Genomic DNA, 14,591 nt, shown 5'->3' on the forward strand with positions numbered 1-14,591 from the left:
TCTTTTAAAACTGGCAGCTCTACTATGTAACAGTAACACACAAAATACAGCATTATTGGGGATACAGGTTGTAATCATTTGGAGCAATAGTGCCTGAAATGTAGTGGACAACAACCAGTCTTCTATCCCCCAAACTTGGGGGAAAAACACAGCAAAACGTTGACAGATTCCAAAAGGAGAGCAGAGAGTGTGTGAGTGTGTGTGTGTGTGTGTGTGTGTGTGTGTGTGTGTGTGTCATATGAGACAGCTATCAACACTGGTGATCGATGGGATTATAATGTGCTGTCCTGTATTCTTTGCGTGCCGCATATTCATTATTGTGTCTGCTTGTTAATTCACTGAAATGTAATTAACACTATGACACATTCAGTTTGACGAAAGCCACTTGCCTCATCATGTGCACAAACACACACATGTACACCCACACACGAGGTTAACAGTCCACCAGAAAGGTTAATTTTAGCTGCCGACATGGTAATGAAGCAGCTAATATCTATGGGCCAGCTCCCAGGAGCAAGTGTGTGTGTTTTCTGTTTTTACAGCGACTGACATGTCTTAACAGGCTCTTAGCGTACAGTTACACCACGCACACAGGCACACCACTTATTGACATCACGATCCCTTGCCATGCATATTTCTCTCCTCAAGGAGGGCCTCAGGCCAATTATGCGTAAATCAATAAAGTTCCTGTTCTGTTGAGTGGTGTTACAGTGTGAGTGTGTACATGTGTGTGTGTGTGTGTCTCTCTGTGTGTGTATGTCTTGTAGAACAAGCCTTTATGGATGTAGGATACATAAAACATCACCATCAGTCCCTGATTAGCCACTCACTTTACGTCTTGATCGATAACTTTGTGTAAAGACACTCACATTGAAACAATTGCAAATGCATCCACACACATGGACGGAGAGCACTTTCCTGGTGTCGTTACGTCTGTCTCAGTGTGCACACTAATGTTCAGTCATGTGCTTTGGTGTAACTCCAGTGGTTTCGCAGATGTTGTCTGCTCACTTACAGCAGATGGTAGCTGGCTCTAATGGCACAGCCTTATGTGTGGTAGATTTATCAGTGCATCAGTACCATGCTCAAGTACTTCCTAGAAGGAGTACCACTTAATGTGAGGATAATTTCCTCCACAAACAGTTTCCCTGAGGGTTCATATATCACAACGTTCATTTAATTTCTGTAAAATATTATTTCAAAACTAAATACAACATGCAGAGGCTACATTATGTTGGGAGGAAAAAGCTGAAGGAACTATATATTAATATAAGTAAAAACTAAATCATTTGAAAACAACAAAACTGACTGAAGTAAGGTTTGAAAAACGGCTGTCTACAACTAAAATAACTGTAGAAAAAATGGGCAAGAAAAAAAAGAATAAATGAAAAGCAACAGCTTTCTTTCATCTCATGGTTAACGCTCATCTGCTTCCTACTGTTGATAGGTTACAGTTGAAAAACAGTTTCAATACCAATACTGTTTTTAAAGGGGTTTGCGCCTTCTGATAGATAAGATTATGCGCTGAAAAATATTATTATCCATTTTCTGTGAACACTCCAGATGCTTTAAAACTGAAAGAGAAAAAGTGATACGAGGTGTGGGAGCTACGACAGAAGCTTAACACCCAATGAAGTGGCACATGCTATGCATATAAAAAGAAATCTGCTAAACGGCATATGCCATTATCATTTCTTATAGTTCAAACAAAGGGACATCTTTGGCATTGGATGAAACAAAATGGTGGCAAACAGATGTGGCTGTTAAAAATTACATTCAAAAGTCAACTGGGTACAATAAGCCATATTGTACTGTACTGTATTACAGTCAAGAGAAGTCTCTGGAATCAGTTGAAATAAAACATTTCAATGTGTCAACAAATGTAGTCATTAAAAATACATTTAAAAAGTCCACCGATTACAATGTGAAGTATCATTCATCACAATAAACATAAGGGAGGACTTTTTTTTTGAGAATTGTATGAAATTAAAATATTCTCTATGGCAACAGATGTAGCAGTTTAGAGTACGTTCAAAAGCCCAAATCCCCGAGAAACTATTTATAGATAAATAGGTGTTTTTTTTCACAACCACTCAGCACACCTATTGTCTATTCACCTAAAGGGATAAACAAAACAGATTCAAAACCCAAAAAGACATAAAATGAGCAGCAAGAGTAGAGACCATGAGTGAACAGATGGAAAATATGTTGAGGTTCCGGTGTGTGTGTGTGTGTATGTCTGTAATATTTATATTGCAGAGTGATTCATGTTTGTCTGCTTTGTGTGCTATGTTGTGTTTAAGTGAAATTGACAGGGAGAGATAGCAGTGAAGGATGGATTGAGTGAAAGAGTGAAAAAGTAACAGACTGTCAGAAGAAAAGAGACAGATAAAGACGTTGAATAAAAATTGCGTGTGTGTCTATGTCATCCTGCACTGATCAATTAGTGCTCATCTCAGTCCCAGAGATTTGTGTCCCAGTTATTAAACACAGCTAATACATTCTTCCATAATGGTTCTAAAGCTATAAAGACAGAGAGACACTATGTGTGTTTCTATAACTGTGTGTGTGTGTTTGATTTATGGCCAGCAGCAAGTGTGTGCTGCGCCACATTTTTCTCATTGTAATTAACAGTAAATTGTTTTTACTGCCACGTGCCATGAATATCCCCTCTGGTTAAAACGACCAATGTTGTCGCCACTCAAGTACTCAATGACTGACTATGCTTTTGGATATGAGTGTGCATTATGTCAGAAGTCTGTGTTGCAGTTGTTGAAGAGAATACCACACACGTGAATGATTCAATACTGCACGCAGTTTGTATCTGGCTGAAATGATCTATCAGTCTTTGAAACTATTTTCTACCAAGCTGATTACTGTTACGAAGCCTCATGTACTTTTGTTTCTGTTTGTCTGCATCCATGTGTGTTTGTGTGCGTATCTTTTTGTTTTACCTGCTGGTAGGGTCCGCCCCGAGCCTGGCAGACTGGAAATGCAACCCGTCTTTGTACAGAGTGTAATGGTGAAGTTGTACACATGGTAAGGCTGCAGTCCTTTCACTAAATGAACAGGCGCTGACGATGGACCCACCCTATGTAAGACCTGAACAAGTGAGACAAAGAGGGAATTAAAACTTGTTGTGACAATTCATGTTTTACTTTGAGGACGAAAAGAGGAGAGTAGCAGAGGGAAAAAACAGGCATCATACACAGTTACCTCAGTTTGTTAACTTCGTACACACACACAACGGTGTCATACCTGCTCACATGACTTGACACCCCATAAACTACAGCTGGACGATACATTGTATAACTGTGATCATCAGACAACCATGTTCAAACATGATCTGCTAAGATATCAATGCTTTGATTATAGAATACCTGATATGTCAAATTGCATTATTTTTTAAAAATGTTTTTATGTATCCTTTAGTGATCCCACAGTGGGGACATTCTTCTCTGCATTTGACCCATCCTTAGTTATTAAGGAGCAGTGGGCTGCAGTGAAGCGCCCGGGGAGCAACTGGGGGTTCAGTGTCTTGCTCAAGGACACTTTGACATGCAGAGCGGGGATCGAACCGGGTACCTTGTGGTTACAGGACGACCACAAGGTACAATGTGAGCTACAGCTCATTGAATTCCTCGGCCAGTTCAAAGTGTTTGAGGCCATTACATATTTAGTCACACTCTGCTTCCAAAACGGTACTCCTGCTGCAGGTGAGAATATTTTCTACCCAAGAAAAGCATGGTGAAACATCAGTTGTACTGAGGATGAGCTAATAAATCAGCATTTACAAAGAACAAATTAACTTTAAAAAAAAAAGCCTGTTTACCTTGACTTTCAGCAAAAAACTAGTTTTCACTCAACTGAACGTTTGAAAGTTTGATAGTTGTCTTGCTTATTATTTGCAAGGGAAAGTGTGTGCGTACGTCACCTGACTAATAACCGGAGGAGCATAGGGATTGTTGGTCTGTTCATTGAGCAAGTTGACCCGAAATTCTGTGACCGGTCCTCTGGCAATGATCCCTTGACCCTCAGCTGCACTCCATGACACTGTGAGACTTGTGGATGACACTGCAGACACTTCTGGAGGAGCCATAAACTCTGGGACTGGAAACATGGCCACACAGTTATGTATAACATACACATATCACACGCCACAGTTAGTCTTCCATTAATGTTGAACTAGTCAATAACAAATCATTTATGCATATTTAAGAGCGTTATCACAAATCTGTTGAAGAAACCAATAAGTCATGTTGAAAAATTAATTCAACAAATCAGTAAATATAGTAATACATTCTTTACATTTTAAAAATACATAACAAAGGGTAGAGGCTAACGCAAAGTACCAACCCCGAAATACAGTTATCTAATGCTAATGTTAGCACATTGGGAAAGAGATGGTCTCAATTTCTTGAGGGGTTAAATCAACATCCCAGTAAGAGTACATGAATAGCCGTTATGTCAATGATTATGTTCTCAAAGTTGATTAATGCACTAATGGCCGCATCCAGAGTAATAATGAACTGCTGTTCATGTGAGCGAGCTGAGGCCGAGCGGTTGGGAGACAGGGTTAAAGAAAACAACTAGTGCGCTTGTTCCACTGATGGTGAAAATATAGCTAATTCATTAAGGGAAGTTTAACTTGTTTGGCTCCACTCTGACCCTGCATCCAATTTTCTTTATACATCCATAGATTTTAGGCAACAAGGCTACACTAGCAGGTTAACTCAGCGGGAGGTTAGCAAATTAGCTGATATCTATTTCTAAAAGTCTTAAAAGAGGCATCTTTTCGTAGATTATATGTTCCTGATACCTAAATCTGACACTTTGTTAACCTCTTTGATTTAACACTGTTATTGATTCCTCAATATGTTTGGGGACATTTTTCGTTGACTGCCACCTATTACAAAAAGAATTAACCTTTTAAGGTGCGCTAATTAAAATTAAAATAACTATTTAGACACATAGAAATCCATTCAAAATTGAGACTTAGTGGATATTATGTGGATTTAATGGATTTAAGCATTCCATAATTCTACTATTACATGACAGATTAAAAAGAAAGATTCTTTTATTCTGCTGTTGATGGCATCTAGCTGTGAAATATGCTGTGAAATGTGATTCATGGTAGACATAACCACAATCATATTCTTTCTTTTTGACACAGCGCACGCACGTGCACAAACACCGACACACCGACACACACTTCACATTTAAAATGGTGTTATCATATGCTTGTTATCCAGACACATAGCTTAGAGTGATGTTGGAGGCAATCGTTTAGTCCTAATGAGCCATATCATCTATTTGAAATTCAAATACCTTAATGAGATTCCCCTCACCCACACACATTTTTATTTCCTGTCTCCTCCTTTTATCTACATTTCTTTTGACAAATGCTTGTTTAATTTGAATTTAATACTATTAATTTGATGTTAAATATATCAGCATCTGGTGGACTTATTTTGACCAAAACATTACTTGATTATATTACGCAGATATATAAATATTTTTGGCCTTAATTTATGCTACATTCTTCTGTTTTTGGGAAGGTCTACACCACAGCATTCACAAGCCATTTTGTTTGCCATTTAGATCATAACTCCTATTTAAAGTCATCTGACTTTGTCAGGTGTGTAATCACTTAACACTTAATTAAAATATCAACCTCCATAGATACCATCTTAAACTAAAATGTTAAGTAAATTGATTTAACTTGGCCCTTTTATTGACCTTGGATACACACCATGACTGAATAAAAAATAAAGTGTACTTTAACTATGATCATGAGTTATACAAACCTCCCTCCATGGTGCGTGCGGTGGCCCACCCGGACGTGACACTTCCTACCATATTGATGCTCAAAACTCTCATCTGATAGGTGGAAAACGCCTGCAGATCTCCTACAATGGTACTGCTCTCAGGCGGTGAGACTGAGCTCCTATTGGAAAGCTGTAATTCTGGGGAAACACTTGGATCCAGCCAACCAGCACTGAGGAACACTCGCTTCTCAACAGCAGGACTTGAAGGATTCTGTGATTCTATTGGTCCACGAAGAAAAACCTCAAACCTTGTGATAACACCTGTACAGAATGCAAATTAGCAAAGACAGTATGAAAACGATTAGTACTGATGACTACAGCAACAATAAACACAACAAAATTATTTCTGAAATCAAATAAGGGAAGCAACAGCTGCAGCTACATGAATGGTTTGGGAAACACTGCATCAGTTTTATTTTTTATCCTCACTATTTTTTACTGAGTGCCAATTCAGCCTGTTTATGATAAAAGAGTCAAAGCATCAAGTGTGTGTTAGAAGCTGCAGCCCTGCGTAATTCTCATCCCTATTGGCAACAGGATGTAAATTGTCTTTAGTAGTGATGTTGTTTTGCAAAAAAAATCTAACGCCACAAATAATGAGAAAGCCCTGGCCAGTGTTTTTGCCCTGTAGTAGAAAACAGGCTGATAATGACTAAGTCCTGGCTAGTCCTGTTTAGCTCTCTGGTGGAAACCAGGCTATTGTCCTAATCGCTCATGCTCTATTCCACTTGTTATTAGTAAAATGACAGAGCTGGTTTAGGATGGGGACAAAGCAGGCAGCACCAACAAACACGAAGAGAATTACAGACCCACTATGGAATAGATGAGTGTCCAAATGCTGTTATAAGTATAAAATACAAATCAAATTAAATAATTAATATGGAGAAGCTTAACATGGAACCTCTCTTTAATCTTCCCTCTCTATTCCCTTACTCACTACTCTGATATCAATGAAGTGCATACAAAGTATTTCATTAGTTTATTTGAATACTTATGGCTTTAAACCACAGACTATATATAAGAAGTGAAACGTGAAAGATCTAGTTGTTAGACCAACACCCAAACCGAACAACATCATGGTATCAACCTGTCAATCCCAAGGTAGCCACACCCTAAAACATACCCTGCTTTACTATTCATTTTTACTTTTAATGGGACCATATCTTACTAAATGAACATCATGCTGTATTGAAGAAGATGTGAAACTAGCGATTGAGAACATAAACACATGTTTACAATATTTAATGAGGTAATAAATCAAGTGAGATGTAGGGTCATTTTCTCAAAGACTTTTATGTAGAGCCACCCAATGCAATTTCAGAATCTGAGGTTGCAGCCTGCTGTAATCTAGCTGTAGGCTCCACAAATACTCATCCTTTCTGAATTATTGACAATCCCTCCTTCCTCTAATAAATATATAAAATGCATATAAGTATCCACTGATAATTATATATTAATCCGAGCAAGTAAAGCAGTAGTGATATTTCTTTATATCTTTGATGTTTGTTAATTATATTTTAATTCCAAAATTAAATTCCAAAATCAATGTATACCCTGTCAAAGGAATCATGGAGAAAAGTCCAGAAGAGATAGTAATGTAAAGCTGAAAGCAGATGACATAAACAAAAATACAAATGCACTACCGTCGAGAGAATCCAGAATTGCAATATTAATAATGCTAACCAGGCAAATACAGTGTGTTTTCCCCCATTTAACAGAAAAAAAAATTGGTGTTGGGAGATGCACTGTTGCGTTACATTTAAATTGATCTCTTCCAACCAATCTCATGATTATTGTTGAGATTACCTCAGTTGATTCAAGAAGGTGGGCAGTGAGATTAAAGTAGTGTCCAGTTGAAAGCTATATCAACCATTCTGTAAACAATGAATTAATGACATAAAATGGAAGAAGGAGACACAGAGAACCCCATATAACAAGACTTAGAATGACAGTGGGAAGGGAAAAGATTAACAGAGAGCAAAAAAAATGAGACACAAACGGAGAGAAAAACTCAGGTTACAGGGCTTTGTATGACATTGAGCCTTCGAGCCATTACAAAGCTCTCTGGATTTACCAAAGGCAGTTCCAGTTCAGTGCGTATTTCTGTGTATGTGTTGTGTTGTTAGTTGCTTCTCATACTGTTTCAGTGACACAAGCCTAAAAGCCATGCTCCTAGGCAAGTGTTTTATGTTAGTGTGTGTATGTGATTATTCAAATGTATTATTCATAGTGTGTTTGTTATGATGTGTAGTTTTAATATACTCCTAATAACAGTACAGTTTGTGTTTTTGCATGTTTTTCTGTAGTAATACATCTTACATGAGCTGTGCAGTATGCATGTGTACGTTTTGGGGTCCTACCATTTGGCTGACTGGGGGGCTCCCAGGAAGCATGCAGTGTATGAGGTCCCGTAGCGGTGACTCTGGGTGGTGGTTGGTGTTGTGGGGGGGCAGAGGCTGTCAAAAGAGACAATGGTGGGGTAGAAGTGCACCCACCGGAGGAGCACGCCTGTAGACAAGTTTAGGATTTTGTCATTTACATCTTTTAGGTTCTACATGCTTAAAATGTGCATCTGTTGTGTGGATAAATCATACTTGTTGAATAATTCTGAAGATACAGAATCAGAATCAGAAACTTTTATTAGCCAAATAGGTTTACACCTACAAGGAACTTAGCGTGGTGGGTTGTGCAACATAGGACGTCAGCCATAACAAACAACAACAAGCAACAACAGTAGACAACAAATAAACAATCAACAAAGTGCAGACGAGACTAATAATACAATAAATAAAAGTTAAAAGTACCTCCAGAGTTACAGTGTATTGGGTGAAGGGCTTTAGACCGCTTGCCACAGCCTCTGTAGATAGGCCTGTGTAGTGACTGACAGGCTCTGCTCCACTCAACTCCATGGATGATAGGACAAACCTGTGAGAGATGTGGTGATCAAACCCTCTTATCTTCATTATTCCATCTCTCGCTATCACTCCACGAGGTCACTGGGACGGTGTTACAGTGTGGCTCAGTTATAAACTAGTGCTGGGATGTCACAGTGGCCTAGAGGCGAAGATGTGTACCATGCACTGTTAACTGCAACGTCAATGGTTTGAATAGTTGGCAGCAATTCAGAGGCCCTGGCTATTGTTGCAGGTCACCCCCCCCCGCTTCCCCATTTCCTATCTCCCAGCCATACATTATAAGCAAAAATGCCCCAAAAATAATCTAGAAAATATATAAATAATTGAAAGTGCTAATCGACCCCATCCTGTTTCCAAATGTACCATGTTTCTCTCTTCACCTTCATACTTGAGGAATCCTTTTCATTCATATGTCAATCATCTATTTCTTCCCATTTATCACAACCTCCCTAAGTAACCTACTGTATTATATAATTTCTCTCAAATTTTCCATGTTCTATTTTTGTACACTCAGGGAAACTGTGTTTGAGACCAATACAATATTTTCCTTTCCCCCACTCTTAACTCCTGCATCCAAAAGTCCTTCACTTGGTTGTTCTTTATATCTGATGTTCTCCATCTCTTGTTTCTCCTTTAATTATCAACGCATTCAACCAAACTGAAGCTTTCTAAGTCCACTTGTACCTTAATTTCACTGACTGTCTTGCTGAAGGGATTACCAATTCTGAATGTTTTGTTAGAAATGCCATCTCCAAGAGAATCCCAGTATACACCATGTAGGACAACTGAAAATTGTTTCTCACTTTGAAGACCCACAGGTTGGAGTACACATCATTCTGCCTCTAAACCCTCCCCTCCTTGCTCTTCTTACTTACCTTTCCAATGGACCTGTATCATTTCGTGGCGTGCTCCAGTCAAAGCTAGCAGTGGTTGGACCGGGTCGTCCTACAAGGTTTAAATGGAGCTGTTCTACTTCTGGCGGTGCACCCAAAGTTTGGTACGAGGCTGATGCACTTATTGTCTCACCGGCCACATTAGCTGTTACAAGCCAGTAAGAGTAGTTTGTAAAGGGAAACAAAACAGTTTCTTCAAATGATTCAGGGCCTGAAAGAAAACAGGGAAGTAGGATGGATATTGGAGAGAAGTGGGAAATGAGTTTGGAAAATAATGTTTGTTTCATGTGTATTTAGAAATATAAAATAAGGAGATTAAAGTATTTTGAACCCGTGTGGATACCTACTGAAAGGATAGTGACTCTGGATGCTATGCACTGACTGTCCATCCCTGACCAGTGTGTAGTTGAGTCTGTTTGAGTTCGGGGAGTCCGGCGGATGCCAAGAGAGACGAATGGAGGAATAACTGAGAGCAAAACCTACTGGTGCAGGTTGTTGGGAGGGTGCTGCACAGACAGAAATAGTAACAGAGATGACCATTGATAGAAAAAGACTAAACAGATTTAAGTATGCAATTTTACAGGAGCAAACGGTTTATAATTACAGCATGCTGCATGTTTTGTATACATGTCAGGGGAGTAAACTGTATATAATTTGTTTTTACATCATTGATGCACTGAATCTCTGCTGATACTTTAAGGAGTTGTTCAACAATTCAGCTCTTTCTTGCCGAGAGTTAGAGGAGAAGATTGATTACACCATCATGTGTGTATGATAAATATGAAGCTGTAGTCAGCAGCTATAACTTACAGTAGCTTAGTGCAAAGATTGGTAATAGGGGAGGAAACAGTTAGTCTTTAAGTCAGTGTGTGTGGGGATTTGCTATTGTGTGTGTGTGTGTGTGCGTGTGTATAGTTGGCATGTAAAACAGACCTTTACTGCAGCCAAAGTGGCTCTCAGGGTCGAAATGACTCGCTCCAGGTTGACATATATCACACTTGTCTCCAGTTACCAGCAGCTTACACACGCACACCCCTGAGTCTGGATGACATGAACCGTTGACACTGCCCATCAGGTCACATGCACAAGGTTGGCATCTGGTCAAGGGGGAAGAAAAATCACGATTATGAAGACGTTTAGTACAGTACAAAATTGTTCCTTTATCGCTAAAACTAGCTGGTAGAAAACAACATCAAAAAGGCTGAGACACCGTTTTGATAAGAAATTGTATTTTGAATAGCTTAGATTACACATATAGACGTGTTTTTGTGTATGTGTGTGTAGTTGTAGTAGTAATAAATCAATCACCACACAGATGCAGTCATTGACATACTGTTTGATAGTGTAGTTGTAAAATTAGACAGTAAATGCTATTGTTTAGGTGCCGATGGTAGGCCAAAAATAGAGAAAGAAAAAGCATTTTGAAATGTATCTGCATTTGTGTGCAAATGTTTAAAGAAAACTTGTGACTGGTTATGCGTGTCTGGAAGGTGTTGGGTCTTCACCTTAACACTGTGAGGGAGACCCTCACTACCATCTATCCCACCCACAATCATGCCCTAGCTGTGAAACTAACTTCACAGAAAATGCTTTCCCCCTTAGTGTTGTCAAAATCTCTATGCCTGTGTGTGTGCGTGTGTGTGTGTGTGTGCGTGTGTGTCTGACGGTGTATGTGTCTGGGTCACCAGCGTGGTGTTACCCTCACTGGGGCTGGGCAGTGGGTGATCATCCGGCCAGCCACCTCACACCTTTACACACAGTCACATGCACACACAAACACACACATGGTCACATGTGCTTGTTGGAAGATGTTTGGCTCACACTCACATACACACTACACTGACATAGAGAGTAACACTGTATAAACCCTGTTACTGTGTCACACACACACACACGCACACACACACACGCCATGTGTTTTTCTTTCTTAAACTAACTCTACTTGCATGCTCCGTCTCTCTCTCTCTCTCTCTCTCTCTCTCACACACACCGCTACACCTCCTTTATTGCTGTGTGAAAAGCCACAGCCTCTTAACGAGCCGCAAATTTGTCCTGTCAACTGGTGCTCAAACACACACACAGACACCCACACTCAAAAACACACAAATGCCTAGTGACTCGACCTTCACTCCATTCCCAAGGAGAATGAAAACACCAACATCACTACCCATTCCCTCCTTTTTCATCAGCCTCAATGTACAATATGTGTGTGAAAGAGAGAGTAATTTGTATGTATTAAGTGAGACACAGCATGCTTATACACACGAGCACTTATCAGTGATATGAAGGTAAGTGTTGTGTGCAAAATAACATAACATTGTCACAATGATATTAAGTCATGTAGTAACTTGAAGAGACTTTCAAAGATGTCCAGGTGCCAATAGAAGAAATTGTAAGTTACCGTAGGTTTTAGAGTATTAGAATATTACATATGTAATCCCTTGTAATAAAAGTATGTGTTTAAGTGAATGTGTGTATGTTCCAATATTTAATCCCTCCAGACAGACTTATCATCATATTTCCCTGTGATGAAGTTAACAGCGGTCAGCAATTCTCTGACCTGGTTCTCCATGGATACACATAGAGACACAGGACTACAACACCAACCAAACTGCTCACACATCCATTTGTGTGTGTAAATCCATTTGTGTAAAGCCTATTGATTGAAGGGGAAGAATAAATTACTTGATGATATTTAGATGAAGTAATCCTTATTATAGAGCGTCTCTGGGCACGACAAAAGCATTCAGCAGTAATAACCCAAGACTTTATTGGTCATTTTTCCAGCGCAATGAAAGAAAGCAAGAAAGGATAAAGTGAGGAGAGGAAGGCAGAGAGAGAGAGAGAGAGAGAGAGAGAGAGATTTTATCCATGATTTTGTTTTATATTTTGTGAGTTATCACAAATTCTCAAATGTTTTTCTTATTTTTGCTCTTCTCTTTTTAAAGTAGGTATTTTCGAGTTTATGTTTGTCCACAGCATGAAGAAATACGTTTTAAATTTGAGGTACATAAAAAAATGCAAAATGTTAAATATTATAATTATAATGATTTGAATATTACATCTGTAGGCTAAAGAAATACTATTGGTCCAATGATCCCAAAAAAGACTTTACAAAACCTTGGTTGATATTGCATTTGTTCATCTTATGAATGGCTTATGTACTGCTCATAGATGCTTTTTGTATCAAAAAGTCCCATATTTACTTTGTTCAATTGTATTTAACAGTACCTCAATGTCACAGTCTTTCATTGATGGCATGTCTCTAATTATTGGAAAAGTTTCATATTTCCACAAGGCACAACACTAGCCCTTGTATGGTGTAGGAGGCATTACCAATGCTAACGATAAAGAATCTGCCACACGCCTCCAATTTATGATCAAGTGAGGTTCAAATTCAGCAAACATAGGTAAGAGCAGATTTGAAAGGACCTGCATCTGGAGTTGAGTTCTCTTATTTTTTCTCTGAACAGCAGATTAAGAGAAAATATAAGAGAAAGTTGCTGCATTCAGCCCATTAAGTGCCTTGTTAGATCTTTGGACATCTTTTCCTACCATTCTGGTTTTCTCGGGTTTTCTTTATCACTGTGACTATCTTCCCACTTAAGGACATCCCCATCCATATTCTTCCTCTCATATTTGAATTATTCCATCTTTTTCTTTGTAAAGTACACTCTTGATTGTTTTTTCCCCCTCCATCTTCCCATCCCACTCTGCTGTGAGGAGATCACATCCACAGGGGAAGAGACGGCTATGAGGCAAGGTCAGCTAACAAGCACACACACAGTGTCACACACACACACACCGTGGACCACTAGTCAAAACCTTTGTGGTTCATCTATTTGTTATGACACCCTGTTGAGCAGAACGTACGTGTGTGTGTGTGTGTGTGTGTGTGTGCGCGTGTGAGTACCAGTACGACACAGGATGTAATGCGTTACATTTGGGCATGCTTGTTTTAAGTTGTGAGTGGCACTGTGTGTGTCACACACGTCTCTATCGGTAGAGACGTGAGCGGTAAAGGTCAAAGCAGCTCTTAACTCATGTAAGTCATATGTCTGCCAGCTAATCTGTAAACTGTCCTTACAGAGACTGCACCTGGTGTGTGTGCTTGTAGGTGTGTTTGTGTACTGTATGTTCAGGTGGTGCAGTTATTGGATAAAAGCCTGACAGGATGTACAACCAGCGTATATGGTGTTCATCTGTGTATGCGTGTGTGATTGACTTTACCTGCCCACGCCAGGGTTGAATCCGAAGAACATCTCACGACACTGGTCACAGCCTCGGCCTCCCACTGAGGGATGGGCACACACACACTGTCCGGTCTGGCTCTCACAACCACGCTGTGATGCTCCCATTGGATGGCAGTCACACTCTGCACACACACTCTGATCTGGAGAGAGGTAAAAGCCTGGACAGAGACAACATAACATAAAACATTATGAATTGATTGTCTGACATTTTATTAATCTGTCTCCATATATATATATATATTATTTTTTTTCCTTTGATATTGCCTTTTTACACCTTGAAAATCAAATGTGGGATGACAGTACCTCATATGCATTGTAAAAAATATGGACAACCCATCATATATGTTGCATATTTTAATAGTGCCTAATGTGTTGGTACAATTTTGAGATAACCATTTTACGTCCCTCCTAATAAGAATTAAGGGGTGTTGTCTGCCATTTATTTGTAATAAAATATAACACAAAGCCAATAAGAGTGGGTGAGGTTAAATTAAGCACTCCGGGTACTAAAGTATAAATCAATTCAGTTTATTTTTCTCTACGCTAATAGCAGCAAATATACAAATCAGATATTCTATTTAGCCACTTCTACAGGGAATTAGCAATGGCTTGTTTAACATATCATATGAATTGGCAGTTTAGGAAATTGGGAGGGGCAATTTCGAGAAGGATGGTGCTTGCCAAATTCATTACAATTATGGA

At 39.2% G+C, this 14,591-nt stretch overlaps 1 protein-coding gene across 1 annotated transcript in view; it reads right to left on the bottom strand.

The window, feature by feature from the left end:
* The window catches only part of ush2a (Usher syndrome 2A (autosomal recessive, mild)), a 191,946-nt gene that overhangs the window by 131,831 nt on the left and 45,524 nt on the right, over positions 1 to 14,591 (bottom strand). The window contains 10 exon segments of the mRNA XM_034527265.1: positions 1,596 to 1,607; positions 2,955 to 3,102; positions 3,935 to 4,110; positions 5,808 to 6,089; positions 8,189 to 8,336; positions 8,633 to 8,753; positions 9,619 to 9,847; positions 9,984 to 10,142; positions 10,570 to 10,733; positions 13,867 to 14,047. Coding sequence (XP_034383156.1) covers positions 1,596 to 1,607; positions 2,955 to 3,102; positions 3,935 to 4,110; positions 5,808 to 6,089; positions 8,189 to 8,336; positions 8,633 to 8,753; positions 9,619 to 9,847; positions 9,984 to 10,142; positions 10,570 to 10,733; positions 13,867 to 14,047 — 1,620 coding nt within the window.

The sequence above is a fragment of the Cyclopterus lumpus genome, chromosome 3 (assembly GCF_009769545.1).
Source record: "Cyclopterus lumpus isolate fCycLum1 chromosome 3, fCycLum1.pri, whole genome shotgun sequence".
NCBI lineage: Eukaryota > Metazoa > Chordata > Actinopteri > Perciformes > Cyclopteridae > Cyclopterus > Cyclopterus lumpus.